A 25680-nucleotide genomic window follows, 5' to 3' on the forward strand; every position below is an offset into this window, starting at 1 on the left:
ATGAGTGAGGAAAGATTGACAATGAGGATATATGTGGCAGAGGTGGAGGGAATGATAAGTGGGGACCAAACTGGAGGTGGAAGGATGGAGTGAAAAAGATTTTCAGCGATTGGGGCCTAAACATACACAAGGGTGAAACGCATGCAATGAATGTAATGAATTGCAATGGTGTGGTATACTGGGGTCAACATGCTATCAATAGATTCAACCGGGGCATGTGAAGCATCTGGGGTAAATCATGGAAAGTTTTGTGGGGCCTGGATGTGGAAAGGGAGCTATGGTTTTGGTGCATAACACATGACAGCTTGAGACTGAGTGTGAACGAATGTGGCCTTTGTTGTCTTTTCCTAGTGCTAACTTGCACACATGCGGGGAGAGGGGTTGCCATTTCATGTGTGGTGGGGTGGCGACAGGAATGAATAAGGGCAGACAGTATGAATTATGTACATGTGTATATATGTATATGTGTGTGTGTATATATATGCATACGGTGAGATGTATAGGTATGTATATGTGCGTGTGTGGACGTGTATGTATATACATGTGTATGTGGGTGGCTTGGGCCATTCTTTCATCTGTTTATTTGCACTACCTCGCTAATGCGGGAGACAGCAACAAAGTACAATAATAATAATAATCATTATTTATTTATTTATTTTACTTTTGTCGCTGTCTCCTGCGTTAGTGAGGTAGCACAAGGAAACAGAAGAAACAATAGCCCAACCCACCCACATACACATGTATATAAATACACGTCCACACACGCAAATATACATACCTATACATCTCACCATAAACATATATATACACACACAGACATATACATATATACACATGTACTTAATTCATACTGTCTGCCATTATTCATTCCCATCGCCATCCCGCCACAAATGAAATAACAACCTCCTACCCCCGCATGTGTGCGAGATAGCGCTTGGAAAAGACAACAAAGGCCACATTCGTTCACACTCAGTCTCTAGCTGTCATGTAATAATGCACTGAAACCACAGCTCCCTTTCCACCTCCAGGCCCCACAGAACTTTCCTTAGTTTACCCCAGACGCTTTACATGCCCTGGTTCAATCCATTGACAGCACGTCGACCCCGGTATATCACATCATTCTAATTCACTCTATTCCTTGCACGCCTTTCACCCTCCTTCATGTTCAGGCCCTGATCACTCAAAATCTTTTTCACTCCATCTCTCCACCTCCAATTGGGTCTAATAATAATATTATATTATTATTATTTTGCTTTGTCACTGTCTCCCGCATTAGCGAGGTAGCGCAAGGAAACAGACAAAAGAATGGCCCAACCCACCCACATACACATGTATATACATACACGTCCACACACGCAAATATACATACCTATACATCCCAATGTATACAAATATATACACAAACACAGACATATACATAATTCATAATGTCTGCCTTTATTCATTCCCATCGCCACCCCGCCACACATGAAATAACAACCCCCTCCCCCCTCATGTGTGCAAGGTAGCACTAGGAAAAACAACAAAGGCCACATTCATTCACACTCAGTCTCTAGCTGTCATGTATAATGCACCGAAACCACAGCTCTCTTTCCACATCCAGGCCCCACAAAACTTTCAATGGTTTACCCCAAACACTTCACATGCCCTGGTTCAATCCATTGACAGCACGTCGACCCCAGTATACCACATTGTTCCAATTCACTCTATTCCTCGCACGTCTTTCACCCTCCTGCATGTTCAGGCCCCGATCACTCAAAATCTTTTTCACTCCATCCTTCCACCTCCAATTTGGTCTCCCACTTCTCCTCGTTCCCTCCACCTATGACAAATATATCCTCTTTGTCAATCTTTCCTCACTCATTCTCTCCTATGACCAAACCATTTCAAAACACCCTCTTCTGCTCTCTCAACCACATTCTTTTTATTACCACACATCTCTCTTACCCTTTCATTACTTACTCAGTCAAACCACCTCACACCACATATTGTCCTCAAACATCTCATTTCCAGCACATCCACCCTCCTCCGCACAACACTATCTATTGTCTACGCCTCGCAACCATATAGCATAGCATTGTTGGAACCACTATTCCTTCAAACATACCAATTTTTGCTTTCCAAGATAATGTTCTCGCCTTCCACACATTTTTCAATGCTCCCTGAACCTTTGCCCCCTCCCCCACCCTGTGACTCACTTCTGCTTCCATGGTTCCATTCGCTGCCAAATCCACTCCCAGATATCTAAAACACTTCTCTTCTTCCAGTTTTTCTCCATTCAAACTTAACTCCCAATTGACTTGTCCCTCAACCCTACTGTACCTAATAACCTTGCCCTTATTCACATTTACTCTCAGCTTTCTTCTTTCACACGCTTTACCAAACATTTACTCTCAGCTTTCTTCTTTCACACACTTTACCAAACTCAAGTCACCAGCTTCTGCAGTTTCTCACACAAATCAGCCACCAGCGCTGTATCATCAGTGAACAACAACTGACTCACTTCCCAAGCTCTCTCATCCACAACAGACTGCATACTTCCCCTCTCCAAAACTCTTGCATTCACCTCCCTAACCACCCCATTAATAAACAAATTAAACAACCATGGAGACAACACGCATCCCTGCCACAAACCGACATTCACTGGGAACCAATCACTTTCCTCTCTTTCTACTCATACACATGCCTTACATCCTTGGTAAAAACTTTTCATTGCTTCTAGCAACTTATCTCCCACACCATATACTCTTAAAACCTTCCACAAAGCATCTCTATCCACCTTATCATATGCCTTTTCCAGATCCATAAATGATACATACAAATCCATCTGTTTTTCTATGTATTTCTCACATATATTCTTCAACGCAAACACCTGATCAACACATCCTCAACCAAATCTGAAACCACACTACTCTTCCCCAATCTGATGCTCTGTACCCTCCCATATAATTTCCCAAGAATACTCAACAGACTTATGCCTCTATAATTTGAACACTCACCTTTATCCCCTTTGCCTTCGCACAATGGCACTATGCATGCATTCCGCCCATCCTCAGGCACTTCACCATGATGCATACATACATTGAATATCCTCTCCAACTAGTCAACTACACAGTCACCCCCTTTTTTAATAAATTTCAACGCAATACCATCCAAACTAGCCGCCTTGCTGGCTTTCATCTTCCGCAAGCTCTCACTACCTCTTCTCTGTTTACCAAACCATTCTCCCTGACCCTTTCACTTCACACACCACCCCAACCAAAATACCCTATATCTGCCACTCTATCATCAAACACATTTAACAAACCTTCAAAATACTCACCCATCTCCTTACTTTATCACTACATGTTATTACCTCCCCATTTGCCCCCTTCACCGATGTTCTCATTTGTTCCTTATCTATATATATTTTTGACATATTTAGAGAATGAGCGAGGAAAGGTTGACAAAGAGGATATATGTGTCAGTGGTGGAAGGAACAACAAGCAGGAGACCAAACTGGAGGTGGATAGATGGAAAGAAAATGATTTTGAGCGATTGGGGCTTGAGCATACAGGAGGGTAAGAGGCGTGCAAGGAATAGAGTGATCTGGAACCATGTGGCATACCAGGGTCAACGTGCTGTCATTGGAATAACCAGGGCATGTGAAACGTCTGGGGTAAACTATGGAAAGGTCTGTGGGGCCTGGATGTGGATAGGGAGCTGTGGTTTCAGTGCATTACACATGACAGCTAGAGACTGAGTGTGAACAAATGTGGCCTTTTTGTCTGTTTCTTGGCATTAAAAATCTTCTTCACTCCATCCTCTCATCTCCAATTTGGTCTCCTTGTTCTTCTTGTTCCTTCCACTTCTGATACATACACCCTCTTTGTCACCTTTTCTTCACTCATTCTCTCTCTGTCTAAACCATTTCATCAGCACACCCTCTTCAACTCTCAACCACACTCTTATTATTACCTCACCTCTCTCTTACCCTATCATTACTTACTCATCAAACCACCTCACACCATAAATTGTCCTCACATGTTTAATTTCCAACACTTTCACCCTCCTCCACATACTTCTATCTGTAGCCCATGCCTCGCATCCATATAATTATGTTGGGATGATTCTGCCTTCAATCATACCCATTTTTGCTTTTCCAATAATGACTTCTCTTTCCATACATTCTTCACTGCTCCCAGAACCTTTGCCCCTTACCCACCCTATAACTCACTTCCTCTTCCATGGTTCCATTCATTGCCAAATATCTACAACACATCACTTCATCCAATTCTTCTCCATTCAAACTCACACCCCAATTAACCCGTAGTTTAACTTTCCTAAACCTATAGCTTACTTTTATTCACGTTTACTCTTTATTTCCTCTTTTCACACAGCCTTCCTATCTCAGTCACCCAATTCTGCAGTTTCACACTAAAATCTACCACCAGTAATGTATCATCAGCAAACAACTGACTCACTTCTCAGCACCACTCATTTGATCAACCCTCCTAACACCATATATTGTCCTCACACAATTCATTTCCAACATTCACCCTATCCTTTACATTTTTTGTCTCAGGCATATCCCTTACATCCATACAGCAATAATAGGACTATTATACCTTCAAACATAATTATCTTAGCCTTAAATGAAAGTGCCTATTTAAGGTGCCCTCTTTCTATATATTCATCAATTTACACATACACCTTTAGGACAATATACTACATCACATTTATTCTCTATAAATCATTCAAGATCAAAACTTTCCTGATCAAACTTACGAGCCTTCAACATCAGTCTTGCGTCCATCAGGGCACTTGCACTTTGAAGCATCACAGTGAAGAGGACGTTCATGAAGTTCACGAAAGGCATTTGGCTCCAATTCCCAGCTTGCATCTCTAAAAACAAACTTACCAATTAGACATATATATTTGCTTTCAACATTTGTAATTAATATAATTCAGCTTTACACTTTTCAAAATTCCATCTGATTCAGAGCGAGATTCAACAGTCCTATTCCTGGTGGTGATATAATCATCATAAAAATACATGCAAAGCAAAATATATATCCAACCTAACAAAATAATTCTATCTTTTCTTTCTCAATATAGACCTTGGACATTAAATTATCTAACAATCTATTGAAGTTTTCTTTGTGACCTTCCACTTAAAGCACAAGCATACATATAAACTAACTCACACACATAGATAGAAGAAATTTTAAATTTAGAGATTAATGTCATCTCTTGACACTATCTTCATTCACCAGCCTGGCACTTTTTCCATATCTTCTCTGACTCTCTTGCATTAACTCAGATTACATTTTCACTCTTCAAGAAACAATCCCTGCACTGAAATCCTTTGAGCAGGGAATTTCAAAGTGTTCACCACTAAAAGTGGTTAGGCCCTACTTGGGATGATCCCTGTGGAGCCAATGCCCTTTTTCCTACTTAACAATGTGGAACAAATAATCAAATATCCAACGTAGGTTCCTAAGGGTTATGACCATTCTTCCAGTGCTATTGATCTCTCCTTTACCTCTCAGAACAACACTAGATAACCCACAAACAGGGGCCTATGCCAGAAGGGTAGTCATCGAAAGAAACAGCTTTATAAAACAAGACACACGATGAGTTGGCAAGTTATGGACAAGGAAAACAGCACCTAACAAACAAGTTGTGCAGTGAGCGCTGTGCAATGATCTACAACAAATTATCTCCCACCCTACCCATATTCCTGACTAGTGATCACTCTTCTAGAATCTTGAATCTGTTTTTCACCTCTAATCCATCCCACTGTAACTATACAATCTCACCCCCAATTGGTTCATCAGATTACCCTCTCATAAATGTATCTATTCCATTGGCACCTACCCCCTCTAAACAGCAACCCCACCTAGACATAAATATTGCCACCTCAGCAAAGCTGACAAGAATAACTTACAAAAATCCTTTTCTGACTTTCCTTGGGTAAATTATTCTCTGTTATGTGGTGATGCTCCTGTTTCCACCAAACGCATAGCAGAAGTTACTGTTGTGGGAATGGAAGTAGTTATCCCTATTCCTTCAAGAAGAACTCGTCTTCCAACCCATGGTTTAACCATTCCTTTTCTGAGGCCAATCATGCCAGGGATCAGGTGTATAGGGCTTGAAAAACTCCCCTTCCTCTGACTCTGATTCAGAATCTCTCACTGCCCATAATCAGTGCAAGTATATTATCACAGGCAAAGCATTCCTTTATTCACAGGAAGTGCAATAACCTCTCCTTGTCATCCACCAACAGGTCTCTCTGGTCTCTAGCTAAAGGCATTGATAACAACTGCTGCCATTGTCCCTTTCCTTTACTCTTGTGTCCTGATGGTACTATAACTGTCTCCCATTGACAAATAAACTCTCTTTGGTTCCCATTTCTTCTCTAACTTTACCCTGGATGACTAACATCCTTCACCCCTTGATACTCCTCTTGCTAATCTTATGCCCCCTCCCCATAATCTCCTTTCAGACAGTCCAAAAAAGCACTTCTCTTTCTCTGGACACAAGCAAGGTTTATGGCTCTGATGGCATCCACCTCTGTGTACTGAAAGTGTGTGCCTCCATACTTGCACCTGTGCTTGTTTGCCTGTTCCATTTGTTTAAAAAAAAAAAAAAAAACAGAACTTTTCCTTCTTCTTGGAAGCATGCATTGGTACATCCCATCCCTTAGAGAGATGACCACTCCAACTCCTCAAACCATCATCCCATTGCTTTGACACCTCCCATTTCATTAACATCTTGAATCTCACAGTCTTCTCTCTGATCACCAGTATGGCTTCCATAAGTTGAGATCCACTGGTGAAATTCTTTCCAATCTTACTAATGTCTGATCATCATCCCTGAAAGATTTTGGCAAATCCTGTGTAGTTGCCCTTGACTTATCCAAAGCTTCTGACAGGGGTTAGCATTGGGGATCTCACCTCTCAGGTCCCTTCTTTTGGCTTCCCTCTCTAGCTTTGCTCCCTCATCTCTAGCTTCCTCTGTGGCTGATCTATCTCTGTGGTTGTTAATGGATCAGCCTCCTCCCCTTTCTCCATCAACATATGTGTACCTTAAGGTTCTGTCCTGTCCCCTAGACTTGTTTTCTTTCGTATCAATGATTGTATCAATGATTTTCTATCTTCCACAAATAACCAAATTCACTCATATGCTGACAATTCAACACTGCATTCCTCCACATCTTTCAATTCTGCTCCTTCTTCTATCAAGCAATCTGCATCTCGTCTTCACACAACTTCTTCATTAAACTCAGATTTGGACAAAATATCACAGTGCAGTAGAGAAAATCTGGTTAAATCTAATTCCTCTAAGACCCAGTTTCAACCCATCTCTATCAAAAACTCCTCAAAACTTTCCTCTCTCCTTTGATTGTTCTATAATTCCACCTCTTGGCTCAATGAATATACTTGGTATTACTGTAACTTCCACTCTTTTTTGGAAACCCCACATTACAGAAATAGCCAAGTCTGCTTCTATAAAACTGGAAGTCCTGTTTAGTTGTCGAAATTTCTTTTCTGAATAGTTACTGCTTTTATACAAAGGGCTGAGCCATCCTCGTATGGAGCACTGCTCTCACATCTGGTGTGGTTCTAGCCCTGTATCCTTACCTGAAAGAGTTAATTGAAAAGCAATCTGACTTATAAACTCTCCCAGGATAACCTCTGAACTTGATCATCTATGTTTCACTTATGGCCCGGCCTTGATGTGGACTTTTATCCATGAATGGAGCCTAAAATGTCCTCTCCCACCATCTAGGCAAAATGTCATTGTAAGTACTCATAGGTGGGTTGGTCAGAAGGTAAACTATTTCTTCTCCTTTAAGGTACTCCACTCACATTCTTATCTTTATTTTTTTTTTTATTTATACTTTGTCGCTGTCTCCCGCGTTTGCGAGGTAGCGCAAAGAAACAGACGAAAGAAATGGCCCAACCCCCCCCATACACATGTACATACACACGTCCACACACGCAAATATACATACCTACACAGCTTTCCATGGTTTACCCCGGACGCTTCACATGCCTTGATTCAATCCACTGACAGCACGTCAACCCCTGTATACCACATCGCTCCAATTCACTCTATTCCTTGCCCTCCTTTCACCCTCCTGCATGTTCAGGCCCCGATCACACAAAATCCTTTTCACTCCATCTTTCCACCTCCAATTTGGTCTCCCTCTTCTCCTCGTTCCCTCCACCTCCGACACATATATCCTCTTGGTCAATCTTTCCTCACTCATTCTCTCCATGTGCCCAAACCATTTCAAAACACCCTCTTCTGCTCTCTCAACCACGCTCTTTTTATTTCCACACATCTCTCTTACCCTTACGTTACTTACTCGATCAAACCACCTCACACCACACATTGTCCTCAAACATCTCATTTCCAGCACATCCATCCTCCTGCGCACAACTCTATCCATATCCCACGCCTCGCAACCATACAACATTGTTGGAACTACTATTCCTTCAAACATACCCATTTTTGCTTTCCGGGATAATGTTCTCGACTTCCACACATTTTTCAAGGCTCCCAAAATTTTCGCCCCCTCCCCCACCCTATGATCCACTTCCGCTTCCATGGTTCCATCCGCTGACAGATCCACTCCCAGATATCTAAAACACTTCACTTCCTCCAGTTTTTCTCCATTCAAACTCACCTCCCAATTGACTTGACCCTCAACCCTACTGTACCTAATAACCTTGCTCTTATTCACATTTACTCTTAACTTTCTTCTTCCACACACTTTACCAAACTCCGTCACCAGCTTCTGCACTTTCTCACATGAATCCGCCACCAGCGCTGTATCATCAGCAAACAACAACTGACTCACTTCCCAAGCTCTCTCATCCCCAACAGACTTCATACTTGCCCCTCTTTCCAAGACTCTTGCATTTACCTCCCTAACAACCCCATCCATAAACAAATTAAACAACCATGGAGACATCACACACCCCTGCCGCAAACCTACATTCACTGAGAACCAATCACTTTCCTCTCTTCCTACACGTACACATGCCTTGCATCCTCGATAAAAACTTTTCACTGCTTCTAACAACTTGCCTCCCACACCATATATTCTTAATACCTTCCACAGAGCATCTCTATCAACTCTATCATATGCCTTCTCCAGATCCATAAATGCTACATACAAATCCATTTGCTTTTCTAAGTATTTCTCACATACATTCTTCAAAGCAAACACCTGATCCACACATCCTCTACCACTTCTGAAACCACACTGCTCTTCCCCAATCTGATGCTCTGTACATGCCTTCACCCTCTCAATCAATACTCTCCCATATAATTTACCAGGAATACTCAACAAACTTATACCTCTGTAATTTGAGCACTCACTCTTATCCCCTTTGCCTTTGTACAATGGCACTATGCACGCATTCCGCCAATCCTCAGGCACCTCACCATGAGTCATACATACATTAAATAACCTTACCAACCAGTCAACAATACAGTCACCCCCTTTTTTAATAAATTCCACTGCAATACCGTCCAAACCTGCTGCCTTGCCGGCTTTCATCTTCCGCAAAGCTTTTACTACCTCTTCTCTGTTTACCAAATCATTTTCCCTAACCCTCTCACTTTGCACACCACCTCGACCCAAACACCCTATATCTGCCACTCTGTCATCAGACACATTCAACAAACCTTCAAAATACTCATTCCATCTCCTTCTCACATCACCACTACTTGTTATCACCTCCCCATTTGCGCCCTTCACTGAAGTTCCCATTTGCTCCCTTGTCTTACGCACCCTATTTACCTCCTTCCAGAACATCTTTTTATTCTCCCTAAAATTTACTGATAGTCTCTCACCCCAACTCTCATTTGCCCTTTTTTTCACCTCTTGCACCTTTCTCTTGACCTCCTGTCTCTTTCTTTTATACTTCTCCAACTCAATTGCATTTTTTCCCTGCAAAAATCGTCCAAATGCCTCTCTCTTCTCTTTCACTAATACTCTTACTTCTTCATCCCACCACTCACTACCCTTTCTAATCAACCCACCTCCCACTCTTCTCATGCCACAAGCATCTTTTGCGCAATCCATCACTGATTCCCTAAATACATCCCATTCCTCCCCCACTCCCCTTACTTCCATTGTTCTCACCTTTTTCTTATCTTTATTATTTCTAACTAATAACACTGCTTTGCTGGCTAGGGATGCCTCCAGCCATGATGACTGTGTATAGCAGAGCTTATCTTGGCTGTTAGGGAGTCCTACAATCTTCCTTCAGCCAGATCTTTCTCCCAGCTCTGATGCCATTTGGATAAAGAAAAGAGTGTAATGGGATATGAAACACTTTCCTTCCCCAGAATCCCATTCCTTTTATTTCTGTTCAGAATTATTGTTAAACTGTTATTCATACAATAAGCACACATTCATTAAAAGAGTGTCCTGATTTGACTTGATAACTTTTTCTGGTCCTTAACCACAAGGAACCCCAACAACTTTTGTAATACAACCTTTCCTCCTATTTTCAGACCTGATGATTTTATAGCTAACCATCCAGCTGATGAAGCCACACTAATCGGTATCTTTTTCTCTCATTTTTATGTTGGATGAGTCCAGTCTAATCCTCTTTCCCCATCTCCCATTGAACCTATGGCCTCTCCTATATTTACCTCACTCAGGGTCATCAATTTGATTTCATTTGTGCCAGTAACCCCAGCAAATTTATTGTGCACCCCATACTTATCCTTTGAGTAGCAGAGCAAAAGGATGACTGAAGTTACAAAAGGTCTTAGTCAGACTCTAGTGGGTTAAAATTACATGTTTTTACAAAACTGAATTCACTGTAGATGTTTCAATACATACATTATTATTATTATTATTTATTATTATACTTTGTCGCTGTCTCCCGCGTTTGCGAGGTAGCGCAAGGAAACAGACGAAAGAAACGGCCCAACCCCCCCCCCACACACACGCACATACACACGTCCACACACGCAAATATACATACCTACACAGCTTTCCATGGTTTACCCCAAACACTTCACATGCCTTGATTCAATCCACTGACAGCACGTCAACCCCGGTATACCACATCGCTCCAATTCACTCTATTCCTTGCCCTCCTTTCACCCTCCTGCATGTTCAGGCCCCGATCACACAAAATCTTTTTCACTCCATCTTTCCACCTCCAATTTGGTCTCCCTCTTCTCCTCGTTCCCTCCACCTCCGACACATATATCCTCTTGGTCAATCTTTCCTCACTCATTCTCTCCATGTGCCCAAACCACTTCAAAACACCCTCTTCTGCTCTCTCAACCACGCTCTTTTTATTTCCACACATCTCTCTTACCCTTACGTTACTCACTCGATCAAACCACCTCACACCACACATTGTCCTCAAACATCTCATTTCCAGCACATCCATCCTCCTGCGCACAACTCTACCCTCGCAACCATACAACATTGTTGGAACCACTATTCCTTCAAACATACCCATTTTTGCTTTCCGAGATAATGTTCTCGACTTCCACACATTCTTCAAGGCCCCCAGAATTTTCGCCCCCTCCCCCACCCTATGATCCACTTCCACTTCCATGGTTCCATCCGCTGCCAGATCCACTCCCAGATATCTAAAACACTTCACTTCCTCCAGTTTTTCTCCATTCAAACTCACCTCCCAATTGACTTGACCCTCAACCCTACTGTACCTAATAACCTTGCTCTTATTCACATTTACTCTTAACTTTCTTCTTCCACACACTTTACCAAACTCAGTCACCAGCTTCTGCAGTTTCTCACATGAATCAGCCACCAGCGCTGTATCATCAGCGAACAACAACTGACTCACTTCCCAAGCTCTCTCATCCCCAACAGACTTCATACTTGCCCCTCTTTCCAAAACTCTTGCATTTACCTCCCTAACAACCCCATCCATTATACAGCTGCATAAGGTAAGTTGTACTAACTAGATGCAAAAAGTGGATACAAACATTTTTTTCCATTATGTTATTAACAATAAGGTGTTGTGACATTTCTTGAAGGGTTTGTTTAGATTTATCAATAAAAGGTTATATTTTGTCACATTCTAAGACATAGCATTCTAGATTGTGTCCAAATCTTTGGCCACAAACTTTACAATTCACATGATTAACATCAACAGAAAGGCCAAAATGTAAATAGTACCTATAGCCTAGAATTAGTTTAGCAATCAAAATGTCATGTAATATTGCCTAGCATTAGTTTAGCAATCAAAATATAATGTAATCTGCTGATCTTATTACTTTCTCCATATACATGTTTTACTTCAAACATTTCATACTGATGGAAAATGTTTCCACTCATCGTCTTGCTTCAAAGAGGTCTGTTAGTTCCTTTCTAATTACAGTTTTGAGGTTTCTACTTGACAAACCTTTCACCCTCCTGCATGTTCAGACCCCGATTGCTCAAAATATTTTGCACTCCATCTTTCCACCTCCAATTCAGTTTCCCACTTCTCCTCATTCCCTCCACCTCTGATACATATATCCTCTTTGTCAATCTTTCCTCACTCATTCTCTTCATGTGACCAAACCATTTCAAAACAACCTCTTCTGCTCTCACAACAACACTCTTTTTATTACCACACATCTCTCTTACCCTTTCATTACTTACTCGATCAAACCACCTCACACCACATATTGTCCGCAAACATCTCATTTCCAACACATCCACCCTCCTCCACACAACTCTATCCATAGCCCACGCCTCACAACCATATAACATTGTTGGTACCACTATTACTTCAAACATATCAATTTTTGCCTTCCAAGATAAATCTCGCTTTCCACACATTTTTCAATGCTCCCAGAACTTTCGCTCCCTCCCCCACCCTGTGACTCACTTCCACTTCCATGGTTCCATCCACTGCCAAATTCACTCCCAGATATCTAAAACACTTCACTTCCTCCAGTTTTTCTCCATTCAAACTTACCTCCCAACTGACTTGACCCTCAACCCTACTGTACCTAATAACCTTGCTCTTATTCACATTTACTCTCAGCTTTCTTCTTTCACACACTTTACCAAACTCAGTCAGCAGCTTCTGCAGTTTCTCACCCGAATCAGCCACCAGCGCTGTATCATCAGCAAACAACAACTGACTCACTTCCCAAGCCCTCTCATCCACAACAGACTGTATATAATTGCCCCTCTCTCCAAAACTCTTAGATTCACCTCCCTAAAACCCCATCCATAAACAAATCAAACAACCATGGAGACATCACACACCCCTACCATAAACCGACATTCACTGAGAACCAATCACTTCCACATGCCTTACATCCTCGATAAAAACTTTTCGCTACTTCTAGCAACTTGCCTCCCACACCATATATTCTTAATGCCTTCCACAGAGCATCTCTATCAACTCTTATCTTATGCCTTCTCCAGATCCATAAATGCTATATACAAATCCATTTGTTTTTCTAAGTTTTTTTTTTTTTTTTTTTTTTATACTTTGTCACTGTCTCCCGCGTTTGCGAGGTAGCGCAAGGAAACAGACGAAAGAAATGGCCCAACCCCCCCCCATACACATGTATATACATACATCCACACACGCAAATATACATACCTACACAGCTTTCCATGGTTTACCCCAGATGCTTCACATGCCTTGATTCAATCCACTGACAGCACGTCAACCCTGGTATACCACATCGCTCCAATTCACTCTATTCCTTGCCCTCCTTTCACCCTCCTGCATGTTCAGGCCCCGATCACACAAAATCTTTTTCACTCCATCTTTCCACCTCCAATTTGGTCTCCCTCTTCTCCTCGTTCCCTCCACCTCCGACACATATATCCTCTTGGTCAATCTTTCCTCACTCATTCTCTCCATGTGCCCAAACCACTTCAAAACACCCTCTTCTGCTCTCTCAACCACGCTCTTTTTATTTCCACACATCTCTCTTACCCTTACGTTACTCACTCGATCAAACCACCTCACACCACACATTGTCCTCAAACATCTCATTTCCAGCACATCCATCCTCCTGCGCACAACTCTATCCATAGCCCACGCCTCGCAACCATACAACATTGTTGGAACCACTATTCCTTCAAACATACCCATTTTTGCTTTCCGAGATAATGTTCTTGACTTCCACCCATTCTTCAAGGCCCCCAGAATTTTCGCCCCCTCCCCCACCCTATGATCCACTTCCGCTTCCATGGTTCCATCGCTGCCAGATCCACTCCCAGATATCTAAAACACTTCACTTCCTCCAGTTTTTCTCCATTCAAACTCACCTCCCAATTGACTTGACCCTCAACCCTACTGTACCTAATAACCTTGCTCTTATTCACATTTACTCTTAACTTTCTTCTTCCACACACTTTACCAAACTCAGTCACCAGCTTCTGCAGTTTCTCACATGAATCAGCCACCAGCGCTGTATCATCAGCGAACAACAACTGACTCACTTCCCAAGCTCTCTCATCCCCAACAGACTTCATACTTGCCCCTCTTTCCAAAACTCTTGCATTTACCTCCCTAACAACCCCATCCATAAACAAATTAAACAACCATGGAGACATCACACACCCCTGCCGCAAACCTACATTCACTGAGAACCAATCACTTTCCTCTCTTCCTACACGTACACATGCCTTACATCCTCGATAAAAACTTTTCACTGCTTCTAACAACTTTCCTCCCACACCATATATTCTTAATACCTTCCACAGAGCATCTCTATCAACTCTATCATATGCCTTCTAAGTATTTCTCATAATTGGTGTACATGGGGTGTTCAGTGTTGTAAATGGAAATGGTGAAGAGCTTGTAGATTTATGTGCTGAAAAAGGACTGATGATTGGGAATACCTGGTTTAAAAAGAGAGATATACATAAGTATACGTATGTAAGTAGGAGAGACATCCAGAGAGCTTTATTGGATTACATGTTAATTGATAGGAGCGTGAAAGAGAGACTTTTGGACGTTAGTGTGCTGAGAGGTGCAACTGGAAGGATGTCTGATCATTATCTTGTGGAGGCGAAAATGAAGATTTGTAGAGGTTTTGCAGAAAAGAAAAAAGAATGTTGGGATGAAGAGAGTGGTGAGAGTAAGTGAGCTTGGGAAGGAGACTTGTGTGACGAAGTAACAAGAGAGACTGAATACAGACTGGAAAAAGATGAGAACAAAGGACGTAGGAGGAGTGGGGGAGAAATGGGATGTATTTAGGGAAGCAATGATAGCTTGTGCAAAAGATGCTTGTGGCATGAGAAGCGTGGGAGGTGGGCAGATTAGGAAGGGTAGTGAGTGGTGGGATGAAGAAGTAAGATTATTAGTGAGAGATGAGAGAGACTTTTGGATGATTTTTGCATGGAAATAATGCAAATGACTGGGAGATGTTTAACAGAAAGAGGCAGGAGGTCAAGACAAAGGTGCAAGAGGTGTAAAAGAGGGCAAATGAGAGTCGGGGTGAGGGAGCATCATTAGATTTTAGGTAGAGTAAAATGATGCTTTGGAAGGAGGTAAATAAAGTGCGTAAGACAAGGGAGCAAATGGGAACATCAGTGAAGGGGGCTAAGGGGGAGGTGATAACAAGTAGTGATGATGTGAAAAGGAGATGGAGAGAGTATTTTAAAGGTTTGTTGAATGTGTTAGAAGATAGAGTGGCAGATATAGGGTGTTTGGGTTGAAGTGGTGTGCAAAGTGAGAGGGTCAGAGAGAACTGTTTGGTAAACGGAGAAGAGGTGGTAAAAGCTTTGCGGAAGATGAAAGCCGGCAAGGCAGCAGGTTTGGATTGTATTGCAGTGGAATTTATTAAAAAAGGGGGTGACTGTATTGTTGCCTGGTTGGTAAGATGTATGTATGACTCATGCTGAGGTGCCTGAGGATTGGTGGAATGCTTGCATAGTGCCATTGTACAAAGGTAAAGGGGATAAAAGTGAGTACTCAAATTACAGGGGTACAAGTTTGTTGAGTATTCCTGGGAATTTATATGGGAGGGTATTGATTGAGAGGGTGAAGGCATGTACAGAGCATCAGATTGGGGAGGAGCAGTGTGACTTCAGAAGTGGTAGAGGATGTGTGGATCAGGTGTTTTCTTTGAAGAATGTATGTGAGAAATACTTAGAAAAGCAAAAGGATTTGTATGTATCATTTATGGATCTGGAGAAGGCATATGATAGAGTTGATAGAGATGCTCTGTGGAAGGTTTTAAGAATATATAATGTGGGAGGCAAGTTGTTAGAAGCAGGGAAAAGTTTTTATCAAGGATGTAAGGCATGTGTACGTGTAGGAACGGAGGAAAGTGATTGGTTCTCAGTAAATGTTGGTTTGCGGCAGGGGTGTGTGATGTCTCCATGGTTGTTTAATTTGTTTATGGATGGGGTTGTTAGGGAGGTGAATGCAAGAGTTTTGGAAAGAGGGGCAAGTATGCAGTCTGTTGTGGATGAGAGAGCTTGGGAAGTGAGTCAGTTGTTGTTCGCTGATGATGCAGTGCTTGTGGCTGATTCAGGTGAGAAAGTGCAGAGGCTGGTGACTGAGTTTGGTGAAGTGTGTGAAAGAAGAAAGCTGAGAGTAAATGTGAATAAGAGCAAGGTTATTAGGTACAGTAGGGTTGAGGGACAAATCAATTGGGAGGTAAGTTTGAATGGAGAAAAATTGGAGGAAGTGAAGTGTTTTAGATATCTAGGAAGGGATTTGGCAGAGGATGGAATCATGGAAGCGGAAGTGAATCATAGGGTGGGGGATGGGGCGAAAGTTCTGGGAGCGTTGAAAAATATGTGGAAGTAGAAAACGTTATCTTCGAAAGCAACAATGGGTATGTTTGAAGGAATAGTTATATGGTTGCGAGGCGTGAGCTACAGATAGAGTTGTGCACAGGAGGGTGGATGTGCTAGAAATGAGATGTTTGAGGACAATACGTGGTGTGAGGTGGTTTGATCAAGTAAGTAATGAAAGGGTAAGAGAGATGTGTGGTAATAAAAAGAGTGTGGTTGAGAGAGCAGAAGAGGGTGTTTTGAAATGGTTTGGTCACATGGAGAGAATGAGTGAGAAAAGATTGACAAACAGGATATATGTGTCAGAGGTGGAGGGAATGAGAAGTGGGAGACCAAACTGGAGGTGGAAAGATGGAGAGAAAAAAAGATTTTCAGTAACTGGGGCCTGAACATGCAGGAGGGTGAAAGGCATGCAAGGACTAGAGTGAATTGGAACGATGTGGTATACCGGGGTCGATGTGCTGTCAATGGATTGAACCAGGGCATGTGAAGCATCTGGGGTAAACCATGGAAAGTTTTGTGGGGCCTGGATGTGGAAAGGGAGCTATGGTTTCGGTGCTTTACACATGACAGCTAGAGACTGAGTGTGAACGAATGTGGCCTTTGTTGCCTTTTCCTAGCGCTACCTCGCGCACATGTGGGGGGAGGGGGTTGTCATTTCATGTGTGGCAGGGTGGCTACGGGAATGAATAAGGGCAGACAGTATGAATTATGTACATGTGTATATATGTGTAAGTCTGTGTGTGTATAAATATGTATATGGTGAGATGTATAGGTATGTATATGTGCATGTGTGGACGTGTATGTATATACATGTGTATATGGGTGGGTTGGGCCATTCTTTTGTCTGTTTCCTTGCGATACCTCGCTAACACGGGAGACAGTGACAAAGTATAATAATTTTTTTTTTTTTATTATACTTTGTCGCTGTCTCCCGCGTCTGCGAGGTAGCGCAAGGAAACAGACGAAAGAAACGGCCCAACCCCCCCCACACACACGCACATACACTCGTCCACACACGCAAATATACATACCTACACAGCTTTCCATGATTTACCCCAGACGCTTCACATGCCTTGATTCAATCCACCGACAGCACGTCAACCCCGGTATACCACATCGCTCCAATTCACTCTATTCCTTGCCCTCCTTTCACCCTCCTGCATGTTCAGGCCCCGATCACACAAAATCTTTTTCACTCCATCTTTCCACCTCCAATTTGGTCTCCCTCTTCTCCTCGTTCCCTCCACCTCCGACACATATATCCTCTTGGTCAATCTTTCCTCACTCATTCTCTCCATGTGCCCAAACCACTTCAAAACACCCTCTTCTGCTCTCTCAACCATGCTCTTTTTATTTCCACACATCTCTCTTACCCTTACGTTACTCACTTGATCAAACCACCTCACACCACACATTGTCCTCAAACATCTCATTTCCAGCACATCCATCCTCCTGCGCACAACTCTATCCATAGCCCACGCCTCGCAACCATACAACATTGTTGGAACCACTATTCCTTCAAACATACCCATTTTTGCTTTCTGAGATAATGTTCTCGACTTCCACACATTCTTCAAGGCCCCCAGAATTTTCGCCCCCTCCCCCACCATATGATCCACTTCCGCTTCCATGGTTCCATCCGCTGCCAAATCCACTCCCAGATATCTAAAACACTTCACTTCCTCCAGTTTTTCTCCATTCAAACTCACCTCCCAATTGACTTGACCCTCAACCCTACTGTACCTAATAACCTTGCTCTTATTCACATTTACTCTTAACTCTCTTCTTCCACACACTTTACCAAACTCAGTCACCAGCTTCTGCAGTTTCTCACATGAATCAGCCACCAGCGCTGTATCATCAGCGAACAACAACTGACTCACTTCCCAAGCTCTCTCATCCCCAACAGACTTCATACTTGCCCCTCTTTCCAAAACTCTTGCATTTACCTCCCTAACAACCCCATCCATAAACAAATTAAACAACCATGGAGACATCACACACCCCTGCCACAAACCTACATTCACTGAGAACCAATCACTTTCCTCTCTTCCTACACGTACACATGCCTTACATCCTCGATAAAAACTTTTCACTGCTTCTAACAACTTTCCTCCCACACCATATATTCTTAATACCTTCCACAGAGCATCTCTATCAACTCTATCATATGCCTTCTCCAGATCCATAAATGCTACATACAAATCCATTTGCTTTTCTAAGTATTTCTCACATACATTCTTCAAAGCAAACACCTGATCCACACATCCTCTACCACTTCTGAAACCACACTGCTCTTCCCCAATCTGATGCTCTGTACATGCCTTCACCCTCTCAATCAATACCCTCCCATATAATTTACCAGGAATACTCAACAAACTTATACCTCTGTAATTTGAGAACTCACTCTTATCCCCTTTGCCTATGTACAATGGCACTATGCACGCATTCCGCCGATCCTCAGGCACCTCACCATGAGTCATACATACATTAAATAACCTTACCAACCAGTCAACAATACAGTCACCCCCTTTTTTAATAAATTCCACTGCAATACCATCCAAACCTGCTGCCTTGCCGGCTTTCATCTTCCGCAAAGCTTTCACTACCTCTTCTCTGTTTACCAAATCATTTTCCCTAACCCTCTCACTTTGCACACCACCTCGACCAAAACACCTTATATCTGCCACTCTATCATCAAACACATTCAACAAACCTTCAAAATACTCACTCCATCTCCTTCTCACATCACCACTACTTGTTATCACCTCCCCATTTGCGCCCTTCACTGAAGTTCCCATTTGCTCCCTTGTCTTACGCACTTTATTTACCTCCTTCCAGAGCATCTTTTTATTCTCCCTAAAATTTAATGATACTCTCTCACCCCAACTCTCATTTGCCCTTTTTTTCACCTCTTGCACCTTTCTCTTGACCTCCTGTCTCTTTCTTTTATACATCTCCCACTCAATTGCATTTTTTCCCTGCAAAAATCGTCCAAATGCCTCTCTCTTCTCTTTCACTAATACTCTTACTTCTTCATCCCACCACTCACTACCCTTTCTAATCAACCCACCTCCCACTCTTCTCATGCCACAAGCATCTTTTGCGCAATCCATCACTGATTCCCTAAATACATCCCATTCCTCCCCCACTCCCCTTACTTCCATTGTTCTCACCTTTTTCCATTCTGTACTCAGTCTCTCCTGGTACTTCCTCACACAGGTCTCCTTCCCAAGCTCACTTACTCTCACCACCTTCTTCACCCCAACATTCACTCTTCTTTTCTGAAAACCCATACAAATCTTCACCTTAGCCTCCACAAGATAATGATCAGACATCCCTCCAGTTGCACCTCTCAGCACATTAACATCCAAAAGTCTCTCTTTCGCACGCCTGTCAATTAACACGTAATCCAATAACGCTCTCTGGCCATCTCTCCTACTTACATAAGTATACTTATATATATCTCGCTTTTTAAACCAGGTATTCCCAATCATCAGTCCTTTTTCAGCACATAAATCTACAAGCTCTTCACCATTTCCATTTACAACACTGAACACCCCATGTATACCAATTATTCCCTCAACTGCCACATTACTCACCTTTGCATTCAAATCACCCATCACTATAACCCGGTCTCGTGCATCAAAACCACTAACACACTCATTCAGCTGCTCCCAAAACACTTGCCTCTCAGATCTTTCTTCTCATGCCCAGGTGCATTTTTTTTTTTTTTTTTTTTTTTGCTTTGTCGCTGTCTCCCGCGTTTGCGAGGTAGCGCAAGGAAACAGACGAAAGAAATGGCCCAACCCACCCCCATACACATGTATATACATATGTCCACACACGCAAATATACATACCTACACAGCTTTCCATGGTTTACCCCAGACACTTCACATGCCTTGATTCAATCCACTGACAGCACGTCAACCCCAGTATACCACATCGCTCCAATTCACTCTATTCCTTGCCCTCCTTCCACCCTCCTGCATGTTCAGGCCCCGATCACACAAAATCGTTTTCACTCCATCTTTCCACCTCCAATTTGGTCTCCCTCTTCTCCTCGTTCCCTCCACCTCCGACACATATATTCTCTTGGTCAATCTTTCCTCACTCATTCTCTCCATGTGCCCGAACCATTTCAAAACACCCTCTTCTGCTCTCTCAACCACGCTCTTTTTATTTCCACACATCTCTCTTACCCTTACGTTACTCACTCGATCAAACCACCTCACACCACACATTGTCCTCAAACATCTCATTTCCAGCACATCCATCCTCCTGCGCACAACTCTATCCATAGCCCACGCCTCGCAACCATACAACATTGTTGGAACCACTATTCCTTCAAACATACCCATTTTTGCTTTCCGAGATAATGTTCTCGACTTCCACACATTCTTCAAGGCTCCCAGAATTTTTGCCCCCTCCCCCACCCTATGATCCACTTCCGCTTCCATGGTTCCATCCGCTGCCAGATCCACTCCCAGATATCTAAAACACTTCACTTCCTCCAGTTTTTCTCCATTCAAACTCACCTCCCAATTGACTTGACCCTCAACCCTACTGTACCTAATAACCTTGCTCTTATTCACATTTACTCTTAACTTTCTTCTTTCACACACTTTACCAAACTCAGTCACCAGCTTCTGCCCAGGTGCATATGCACCAATAATAACCCACCTCTCTCCATCAACTTTCAGTTTTACCCATATTAATCGAGAATTTACTTTCTTACATTCTATCACATACTCCCACAACTCCTGTTTCAGGAGTATTGCTACTCCTTCCCTTGCTCTTGTCCTCTCACTAACCCCTGACTTTACTCCCCAGACATTCCCAAACCACTCTTCCCCTTTACCCTTGAGCTTCGTTTCACTCAGAGCCAAAACATCCAGGTTCCTTTCCTCAAACATACTACCTATCTCTCCTTTTTTCACATCTTGGTTACATCCACACACATTTAGGCACCCCACTCTGAGCCTTCGAGGAGGATGAGCATTCCCCGCGTGACTCCTTCTTCTGTTTCCCATTTTAGAAAGTTAATACAAGGAGGGGAGGATTTCTGGCCCCCCGCTCCCGTCCCCTCTAGTCTCTTTCTACGACACGCGAGGAATACGTGGGAAGTATTCTTTCACCCCTATCCCCAGGGATAATATACATATATATATACATATACACACACACACGTACACATACATACGCACATATACACACACACACACATACATATATATACATATGAAAATGTAAGAAACAATTTAGAAAACTGAAACTTCTAGCTTGAAATGAATGAAAAAATGAATGTCACATAATGGTTCAACCTCTGGCTATGGAAAAAGGAAATGTATAATTTATTTACACAAACGTCAATAGCAGTTCTCATCAATTTAACCACTGTATCAATAAGCTTCAATGTCTAAGCTACATTTTTCTCCAATTTCACTATTTTCTTGTCAAAAAGTATAATAAATATAAATATATTCTCATACATTTTTCACAGGGTGGGGGAGGGGGCGAAACTTCTGAGAGTGTTGAAAAATGTGTGGAAGGCAAGAACGTTCTCTCAGAAAGCAAAAATGGGTATGTTTGAAGGAATAGTGGTCCCAACAATGTTATATGGTTGCGAGTCATGGGCTATAGATAGAGTTGTGCAATGGAGGGTGGATGTGCTGGAAATGAGATGTTTGAGGACAATATGTGGTGTGAGGTGGTTTGATCGAGTAAGTAATGAAAGGGTATGAGAGATGTGTAGTAATAAAAAGAGTGTGGTTGAGAGAGCAGAAGATGGCGTTTTGAAATGGTTTGGTCACATGGAGAGAATGATTGAGGAAAGATTGACAAAGAGGATATATGTGTCAGAGGTGGAGGGAACAAGAAGTGGGAGACCAAAGTGGAGGTGGAAAGATGGAGTGAAAAAGATTTTGAGTGATCAGGGCCTGAACATGCAGGAGGGTGAAAGGCGTGCAACGAATAGAGTGAATTGGAACGATGTGGTATACTGAGGTTGACGTGCTGTCAATGGATTGAATCAGGGCATGTGAAGCGTCTGGGGTAAACCATGGAAAGTTTTGTGGGGCCTGGATATGGAAAGGGAGATCTGGTTTCGGTGCATTATACATGACAGCTAGAGACTGAGTGTGAACGAATGTGGCCTTTGTTGTCTTTTCCTAGCGCTACCTCGCGCACATGCAGGGGGAAGGGGTTCTCATTTCATGTGTGGTGGGGTGGCGATGGGAATGAATAAGGGCAGACAGTATGAATTATGTACATGTGTTTATATGTACATGTCTGTGTGTGTATATATATGTATACGTTGAGATGTATAGGTATGTATATGTGCGTGTGTGGACGTGTATGTATATACATGTGTATGTGGGTGGGTTGGGCCATTCTTTCATCTGTTTCCTTGCGCTACCTCACTAATGAGGGAGACAGCAACAAAGTATGATAAAAAAAAATTCAAAGCAAACACCTGATCCACACATCCTCTACCACTTCTGAAACCACACTGTTCTTCCCCAGTCTGATGCTCTGTACATGCTTTCACCCTTTCAATACCCTCCCATATAGTTTCCCAGGAATACTCAACAAACTTATACCTCTGTAATTTTAGCTCATCTTTATCCCACTTGCCTTTGTACAATGGTAATATGCATTCATTCTGCCAATCTTCAGGCACTTCACCATGAACCATGCATACAGTGAATATCCTCACCATCCAGTCAACAACACAGTCACCCCCTTTTTTAAATAAATTCCACTGCAATACCATCCAAACCCACTGCCTTGCCGGCTTTCATCTTCTGCAAAGCTTTTACTACTTCTTCTCTGTTTAAAAACCCTATATCTGCCACTCTATCATCTAACACATTCAACAAACCTTCAAAATACTCACTCCATCTACTCACATCACCACTACTTGTTATTACCTCCCCATTAGCCCCCTTCACCGATGCTCCCATTTGTTGTCTTGTCTTGTGCACTTTCTTTACCTCCTTCCAAAACATACTCTGACCCCTACTCTCATTTGCCCTCCTTTTCACCTCTTGCCCCTTTCTCTTGACCTCCTGCCTCTTTCTTTTATACATCTCCCAGTCATTTGCACTATTTCCCTGCAAAAATCATCCAAGTGCCTCTCTCTTCTCTTTCACTAATAATCTTACTTCTTCATCCCACCACTCACTACCCTTTCTTATCTGCCCACCTCCCACGCTTCTCATGCCACAAGCATCTTTTGCACAAGCCATCACTGCTTCCCTAAATACATCCCATTCCTCCCCCACTCCCCTTATGTCCTTTGCTCTCACCTTTTTCCATTCTGCACTCAGTCTCTCCTGGTACTTCCTCACACAAGTCTCCTTCCCAAGCTCACTTACTCTCACCACTCTCTTCACCCCAACATTCTCTCTTCTTTTCTGAAAAACTCTGCAAATCTTCACCTTCGCCTCCACAAGATAATGATCACACATCCCTCCAGTTGCACCTCTCAGAACGTTAACATCCAAAAGTCTCTCTTTCATGTGCCTATCAATTAACACGTAATCCAATAATGCTCTCTGGCCATCTCTCCTACTTACAAACGTGTACTTATGTATATCTCTCTTTTTAAACCAGGTACTCCCAATCACCAGTTCGTTTTCAGCACACAAATCTACAAGCTCTTCACCATTTCCATTTACAACACTGAATACCCCATGTACATCAATTATTCCCTTAACTGCCACATCATTCACCTTATCATTCACCTTTGCATTCAAATCACCCATCACTATAACCCGGTCTCGTGCATCAAAACTACTAACACACTCACTCAGCTGCTCCCAAAACACTTGCCTCTCAGATCTTTCTTCTCATGCCCAGGTGCATTTTTTTTTTTTTTTTTTTTGCTTTGTCGCTGTCTCCCGCGTTTGCGAGGTAGCGCAAGGAAACAGACGAAAGAAATGGCCCAACCCACCCCCATACACATGTATATACATATGTCCACACACGCAAATATACATACCTACACACTTTCCATGGTTTACCCCAGACACTTCACATGCCTTGATTCAATCCACTGACAGCACGTCAACCCCAGTATACCACATCGCTCCAATTCACTCTATTCCTTGCCCTCCTTCCACCCTCCTGCATGTTCAGGCCCCGATCACACAAAATCGTTTTCACTCCATCTTTCCACCTCCAATTTGGTCTCCCTCTTCTCCTCGTTCCCTCCACCTCCGACACATATATTCTCTTGGTCAATCTTTCCTCACTCATTCTCTCCATGTGCCCGAACCATTTCAAAACACCCTCTTCTGCTCTCTCAACCACGCTCTTTTTATTTCCACACATCTCTCTTACCCTTACGTTACTCACTCGATCAAACCACCTCACACCACACATTGTCCTCAAACATCTCATTTCCAGCACATCCATCCTCCTGCGCACAACTCTATCCATAGCCCACGCCTCGCAACCATACAACATTGTTGGAACCACTATTCCTTCAAACATACCCATTTTTGCTTTCCGAGATAATGTTCTCGACTTCCACACATTCTTCAAGGCTCCCAGAATTTTTGCCCCCTCCCCCACCCTATGATCCACTTCCGCTTCCATGGTTCCATCCGCTGCCAGATCCACTCCCAGATATCTAAAACACTTCACTTCCTCCAGTTTTTCTCCATTCAAACTCACCTCCCAATTGACTTGACCCTCAACCCTACTGTACCTAATAACCTTGCTCTTATTCACATTTACTCTTAACTTTCTTCTTTCACACACTTTACCAAACTCAGTCACCAGCTTCTGCCCAGGTGCATATGCACCAATAATAACCCACCTCTCTCCATCAACTTTCAGTTTTACCCATATTAATCGAGAATTTACTTTCTTACATTCTATCACATACTCCCACAACTCCTGTTTCAGGAG

The 25680-nt window shown here is 42.7% G+C and overlaps 1 protein-coding gene across 8 annotated transcripts in view; it reads right to left on the reverse strand.

Annotated features, from left to right (window-relative positions):
* The window catches only part of LOC139749634 (uncharacterized), a 230043-nt gene that overhangs the window by 108164 nt on the left and 96199 nt on the right, over nucleotides 1-25680 (reverse strand). For all 8 annotated transcript variants that reach the window (XR_011713005.1, XM_071663782.1, XM_071663784.1 and 5 more), the window contains one exon: nucleotides 4768-4884. Coding sequence is in view for 7 of the 8 variants with exons in the window: in XM_071663782.1 (XP_071519883.1) it covers nucleotides 4768-4884 (117 nt within the window). In the remaining variant the exon portion in view is untranslated. The remainder of the gene's footprint in view (nucleotides 1-4767; nucleotides 4885-25680) is intronic.

The sequence above is a fragment of the Panulirus ornatus genome, chromosome 7 (assembly GCF_036320965.1).
Source record: "Panulirus ornatus isolate Po-2019 chromosome 7, ASM3632096v1, whole genome shotgun sequence".
NCBI classification, from domain to species: Eukaryota; Metazoa; Arthropoda; class Malacostraca; order Decapoda; family Palinuridae; genus Panulirus; species Panulirus ornatus.